Source organism: Octopus sinensis, linkage group LG3 (genome assembly GCF_006345805.1).
Source record: "Octopus sinensis linkage group LG3, ASM634580v1, whole genome shotgun sequence".
Taxonomy (NCBI): Eukaryota; Metazoa; Mollusca; class Cephalopoda; order Octopoda; family Octopodidae; genus Octopus; species Octopus sinensis.
The window spans coordinates 8,438,380-8,445,879 of NC_042999.1; the positions used below are offsets into that span (position 1 = coordinate 8,438,380).

At 37.2% G+C, this 7,500-nt stretch overlaps 1 protein-coding gene across 1 annotated transcript in view; it reads right to left on the bottom strand.

Moving 5' to 3' along the window:
- LOC115209651 (serine-rich adhesin for platelets-like) overlaps positions 1-7,500 on the bottom strand; it is a 295,596-nt gene that overhangs the window by 77,342 nt on the left and 210,754 nt on the right. The window contains exon 7 of the mRNA XM_029778116.2: positions 2,261-2,334. Coding sequence (XP_029633976.2) covers positions 2,261-2,334 — 74 coding nt within the window. The remainder of the gene's footprint in view (positions 1-2,260; positions 2,335-7,500) is intronic.

Below are 7,500 nucleotides of genomic sequence, written 5' to 3' on the forward strand. Positions count from 1 at the left end.
GACAGGGACTTTTGTGCATATTGTGTAGTGGAATAATGGACAATGAATGCATGAAACTGTGACCAGGCTAAAGTTGGGTTTAGGGCTGAAAAACTGGCCAGGAGAGTTAGACAGTTGAGGTGTTAGTCGAGGATTTGTTATGTTGACAAACTAAGGAAGAATCAGATGATGAACTTTGCTCACAGAAAGATTACTTTTACTCTCCAGAATCTGCCTCCATCGATGGAAAGACAGTCAAAATATCCCAACTGGAATACATAATGTCATGCATTGTGGTAGGTCTTATATGAAGCAGAGGTTGGATGTGAAGCAGTGGAAGAATTAGAGTTAATGGAGATTGGAATTTATAATTTAAATAATTACGGAAGTAACAATTAAGAGTACAATCAACAAGTGTTCGTTAGGAACGTTTAAGTTTATGACGAAACAAGCGGTAACTAAACTAGCAGCCATTAATGAGCAAAACTGCAAGGAATAAGTGAAAGGGAAATGGTTTTGTTCATTCCTGTAATCTTCTCTGTGAGAGTCAAAGATGCCTAAAAGACACCTAACGAGCTGAAGTATCACCAGTCCAGCACTTTACTCTCAGAGAATTTTGGCTTCAAATTGTGGCCCAAGGCCAGTAATTTCAAGGAAGGACCAAGTTAATTACATTGAACCTCTCCACCCCCCATTTATTTTGTCAACACTGAAAGGATGAAAGGCAGAGTCAACACGAGTAGGATTTGAACTCTGGATGCAAAGACAGACCAAATGCCACTAAGCATTCCACTCAGCATTCTACCGATTCTGTCAGCTTGCTGCTTTGCTCTCAGAGAATATCAGAAGGAATTCCTTCTGTTCAGTGGTTGAATCTTTATTGTTTTAAGGATTTTCTTCCTGAACACTAACCAAAAGTCTTGGAACTATGCTGGAAGGCACCAACTCATGCGAGCTTTGTGCCATTTTTAATGTCTTGTGAAAGACACCTTATCCAGGATAAATTTTACAAGTTGCTAGCTGGCTTTGTGATCATTGCCAGAGTGGCTAACTGGCTTCCGTACCAGTGGCACATAAAAGGCACCATTCGAGCGTGATCGTTACCGGCGTCGCCTTACTGGCACCTGTGCTGGTGGCATGTGTAAAAAGATTCGAGCGAGGTCGTTGCCAGTACTGCCTGACTGGTCCCATGCTGGTGGCACATAAAAAGCACCCACTACACTCTTGGAGTGGTTGCGTTAGGAAGGGCATCCAGCTGTAGAAACTCTTCCAGATCAAGATTGGTTCCTGGTGTAGCCATCTGGTTCGTTAGCCCTCAGTCAAAATCGTCCAACCCATGCTAGCATGGAAAGTGGACGTTAAACGATGATGATGATGATGATGATGATGATGATGATGATGATATGATGATGATGATGATGATGATGATCAGACACCATTAGAAGAATTAAAGTTGCCTTTGTTGGAGTTTGTTGGAGAAACAAAGTGGAACTGGGCAGCGATGCCATACTTTAGGCTCCTTAGCATGATCAAAATCATATTGGTCACTCTGTGAAGACATCAATCAGTTTAAGAGATGACATTGTCACATGACACAGAAGAGAAACAAATTGATCTTTTGATGATCATGACGAACACCCTAATTGCTGCTGTGAAATTAATGAGTATTTTATTGTGCTGCAGTGTTGAGTTCACTTGTGCAGATCCAGATACACTTGGAGTGAAAAGACCGTTTCCTTTTGGGGAATAAAATAAAACAGAAAAACTCTGTCGAACTGAAGTGAGGAGAATAAAGGAAGTTCTATGTGGTTTTATGATTTAGTCAAGTGCAGAAGGGCAGTGCTTATGGTCTTTGAAGTGTGGCCAAGATGTGTGGGCAGATGGTGGAAAATTCTGTGATGTATGGATTACTACAGTAGCTGTGTGTGTGTGGGGGGATATCAAATTATTTTTCAGGCCAGAGGGGGTGGTTGATTGCTTGGTGGAGAGTGGAAACCATTAAAAGTACCCAAAGACTGAGAGTGATACCAGGCAGCAAGCCAGGCCAACAAGTCACTGCTGATCTGACACTAGTACGACTACAATCTAAGATTTCAAGTAAAATGCAAGACTCGATTATTCTGAAGTGGTTTCTGTCATATTGAATAATTTATTTCAAGAGATATTTAATTGTTAAAGTTGACATTTATAACATTACACTCCTTTGGTTTATTGATATTGTTATTGAAAAATTGTCTCAGGTATTAAGCATTCCAAGCTGAAGTAGATTTGCTGACCTTACCTCAAAATATCTTTCTTTATTCCGAGTTGAGATTCAATATTTTCAAGAAGGAATTCAAGATGAAGTGCTTTGCTCTAAGTTCAATGAAAAACAAGAAAGAATATAAAGTCAAAACATAATTTTTCACATAAAGTCAGTCGATCTGTCCGTCTGCTGGTCAGTCAGTCAGTCTCATACTCAGGTAGTCTTCATAACTGAATTATCTCTTTGCTTCAGTTAGCTCACTTATGATTCAGCCACTATTGCTGTTGTTGTTGTTGTTGTCGTCATTTTCATACTAAATTTTCCTTTACATTCTGTTTTTTCACAAGATTTATCTCAATCAGCAATTTTTTTCTTTCCTGCTTCCTGCCTCTTTACATTTTCCTGCAATTGTTATTGTTACAAACAGAAAAAAATTATTGATATAAGTATAATATGACTGATAAGAATAATATTGATTTACTTTAACCAACCACAACACCGAGGATCGTTTTGTAGGAAGCGAGTAGTATAATGGTTTAGTTTGTCATTCAGCAGAGTAAAACTTGGCAACTTTTATTAACAACCATAAGTAAGAAAATCCAAGACAACTTCTAGGTAAGTTCGACTGTGGTCGAGACAATGGAATTTACTATGTTACGCCAGACTTCACGTCCATCATAGCATTACAGAGATCCCATTGCTGGATGCCTGTATCCCTGGAGATTACATCAGGGTAGGAGAGTGTGTGCCCGCTGGTATCGCAAACAGATGGCTTCCAGAGGAGAAGAGTAGAAATTACCTCGTTTTCAGCTCTACAACAAAGTCCAGCAAACTGGACTCTTCTACCTTTCATGAGAGATGACACAGGTGGTAATTTCCAATATATTTGTACTTTGGTTGGATGACGCTTCCATGAGAGATTTTGAACTCTCGGTAAGTAAGTTTGGTTGTTATGGTCAAAAGACATGTCTCTGGAATGTCAGATTTTTAAAACATTTCTTGGCAATTAAATTTATTGACACATACAGCATCTCATGGATTTTCTTATTTTCTTCTTTAATAGTTTTAAGAGAGAATTCTCTTCTGAATCAGGTTGCAGAATTCCACAAAATAGATTTTCTAGATGTGGCAGATATTGCTTACAGCTTGGCAAATTAATACCTGTAGAATAACGAGTATTACGTTAAGATATGATGGAATTCATTAGTAATTCATCTACAGATAAATAACTTGTTCATTTAATTCATTTTCTTTTAATTGAATTAATCAAACATATTTGTGACATTTATTTAATTTAATGTTTGGAATGATAAAATATAAAATAATTTCAGATAACACGTGAATTCATACGACTTGAATATTAAACTAGTTGCAGAATGGCATCTATTTCGAAATACTATTCTATAAGACATCTCCACTCTTTTACTAATGGTCAAGAATAAACCAGAAATTGTCCAATATTAATGAATTCTCATGTGCAAGGTGAGCAGTGAGAATCAAAATGATGACATACATATTCATAATTAATCCTTTCGTTACCAACCTGGCTGAAACCAGCTCTGGCTCTGAGTACAAATGTCTTGTTTTCAAAAGTTTTGAATTAAAATCTTCCACCAATCCTTAGTCACAATTTATGTTCTTAACACTAGCTGAACAATACCTAAGTTCTTTTTTTACTAAATTCTTTGTTATATTTAAATTTAATCAAAAGAAACACAGAGCGTCTCAACAGAAATAGGGTAACAAAAGGGTTAAAGTCTCCATTTTATTTTTAACCCTTTTGATACCAACCCAGCTGAGACTGCCTCTGACTCTGTAGTACAAATGTCTTGTTTTCATAAGTTTTGAATTAAAATCATCCACCAAACCTTAAGTAACAATTTATGTTCCTAACACTGTCTGAACGATAACTAAGCTATTTTACTAAATTCTTTGTTATATTTTAAATAATTGAAAGAAACACAGAGCATCTCAAAATAAATACAGTAAAAAAAGGGTTAAGACATTCTTGTGGATTCAATTGTGAAAATGTTAATCACTGTTGTATTTCCTCGTTGATAAATGAAGATAGATTCATTAGCTGAGAGTAACTTTGACTGAGGTGTCAATAAGGTTGAAACACCAGTGTCTCAAAGTCTCCTTTCCTTAATGAATTGTGTGTGTTATGAACATGGATTTGCCTGAAAGAAGAAGTTATTTTGCAATAACAAAGTACAACAGTGATTAGCATATTCATAATCAACTCTGCAGGAATGTATAAAGGGTTCAATACTAGCTCAATCACTGCTGACCAGGGACTAAAAAAACTACAATTGCAAAGATCTCAATCATAAGTCTTTTCAGTCATAATTCATCTGCAGTTAAACAATTATAACAACAACAACAACAACTTTGATCATAAGTCAACACAATTCTATATTTAAGAGATGAGGAATTATGTACATTATTTACATTATTTACATTTGACGGATGTTTGTCCTCATCTCGTTTGTTGTTAACACAACATTTCGGCTGATATACTCACCAGCCTTTATCAGGTGTCTTGGGGAAATTTCAAACATGGGTTCTCATTCCTAAGGTAACCCCAAGATTCCTAGTTTGATTCCAAGCAGTGACTTGAATAATCATCATCATCATCATTATCATCATCATTATCATCATCGTTTAACATCCACTTTCCATGCTAGCATGAGTTGGATGATTTCAACCAGATGGCTTCACCAGACTCCAATCTGATCTGGCAGAGTTTCTACAGCTGGATGCCCTTCCTAATGCCAACCACTCCGAGAGTGTAGTGGGTACTTTTATGTGCCAGTCAGGCAGTACTGGCAATGGCCAAGCTCAAATGGTGCATTTTATGTGCCACCTGTGCAGGAGCCAGTCCAGTGGCACTGGCAATGACCTCGCTCAAATTTTTTTTCATGTGCCACCAGCACAAGTACCAGTAAGGCGACACAGGTAACGATCATGCTTGAAATAATAATAATAATGATAATAATAATAATAATAATAATAATAATGATAATAATAATGGACTTGACAGAGCAAAAAATTGGTACAACCACAAACCTGAAGGCATTGTCAAAAATAGAAATGCAAAGATCCTATGGGATTTTATGATTTAGTGCGACCATGAGATAGAGAATAGGAAGCCAGACATAGTCTTAATTGAGAAAAAAACTAAACTATGCTAGATCATAGATATAACCTGCCCAGATGACAACAAGGTATACGTTTAGAAAGAAAGAAAAGTTGAGAGATATGACAGGTTAGCTTGGGAAGTTAAGCAGCTGTGGCTGATGAAAAAGGTAGCAGTAGTACCAATAATTGTCAGAGCTCTGGGAACGGTGAACAAAAATCTCGAGAAGTACATGGAACAAATAGGGGCTGCAACAATGGTGGAGCACTTGCAGAAAACAACACTGCTTGGAATCACTCAAATCCTCCGGAAGGTGCTTGTAAAAAAAAAAGGGGTGTTACCTTAGTTCACTGGTAGGGGACAGCTGACATCTTAGAACATCTCCAGCGTTAGAAGCTGTGCAAAGGCAATAATAATAATAATAAATAATAATAATGATGATGATAATAATAATAACATCAAAAAATACCTTAGGAATGAGAACCTAGGTTTGAAATTTCCCTAAGACGCCTTATGAAGGCTGGAGGGTATAGCAGCCAAAACGTTATGTTAACAACAAACAAGATGAGGACAAATATCCGTCAAATGTAAATAATGTAAATAATGTATAAATCAAGTCAGTTATGTATGACCCATGGCTTAAAAGCAACACCAACAACAACAACAAAAGTTCATTTCAGTTTATGACTTTTTAAATCATGAAATTCAACACTTCTGAAGATGAATCTGTACATATTCCTGTTCTCAATTCTAATGCATTCTTATATTCGTTCTGTCTCTTTTCAGCATTATTTATTTGAATAATATTCTGTCTTCAAATTCATTCCTTTTAATCACTTCCTTCCCCTGCCACACACATACACCCACACCCATTGATAATATTAAAGCTTTAATTTCATAATTTATGTTTCTTGTATAAAATATTATAAAATGATTGTTGCCAGAGTGGCTATCTGGCCTCTGTGCCGGTGGCATGTAAAAGACACCATTCGAGTGTGATCATTACCAGCATCGCCTTACTGGCACCTGCCGGTGGCATGTGTAAAGGATTCGAGCGAGGTCATTGCCAGTATCGCTTGACTGGCCCCCGTGCTGGTGGCACATAAAAAGCACCCACTACACTCTCGGAGTGGTTGGTGTTAGGAAGGGCATCCAGCTGTAGAAACTCTGCCAAATCAAGATTGAAGCCTGGTGCAGCCATCTGGTTCGCCAGCCTTCGGTCAAATCATCCAACCCATGCCAGCACGGAAAGCGGATGTTAAACGATGATGAGGATGATGAAGTTTTAGTTAATTTATTATAAACTACAAAACTATAAGTTTCAATCTCCATCTTTGGTTGCTGTTGTCAAATATTAATATAAAAATGAAAATCATGATGACAGACAACAAGAAAATTTATTTGTAATGACGATGTTTCATATAGATAACAAGACACTGGCCTTCATCGTGTATGAACAGGCATTTCTATGAAGGTATAGACTTCGAAACAAAACCAAGCGTTAAAACTGCAGAGAGAGAATCGTTCAGATGTAGTCAGCAGCTCTGTATTTTGGTAAGAACAATCAGGGAATGAACAGATGTTGCTTTGTAGATAACTGCTGGATTGTGTAATGTGATGTTGATTGGAGCCAAATGGAGACAATTTAGGTGTGTAGCAATTAAGCTGTAGGCAATTACTGGGTTAATAAGATTTTCCTGGAAGCATTGCTTATGAAATTAAAAGCTTTAATATTATCAATGGGTGTGGGCATATGGGTGTGGTAGGGGAGGGGAGTGAGTAAAAGGAATGAATTTGAAGACAGGAATTGAATAGAAATGTCTTAATCAGGCATGGAAATATGAAGACTTTGGTTAAATTAAAAGAGGCATTTTGCACACCTTCCCTTTCTGTTAACAAAGAAAAGAATTTTAATTATAATATAACCGTTTAGCTAAATATTCATTTCGTAGAATTCCAGTACTTACCAAAATGTTGATCACATAAACACACCAGAATTTGATCATCATCATCATCATCAGCATCATCATCGTTTAACGTCCGCTTTCAATGCTGGCATGGGTTGGACGGTTTGACTGAGGACTGGTGAGGCAGAGGCTGCACCAGGCTCAATCTTGATCTGGCAAAGTTTCTACAG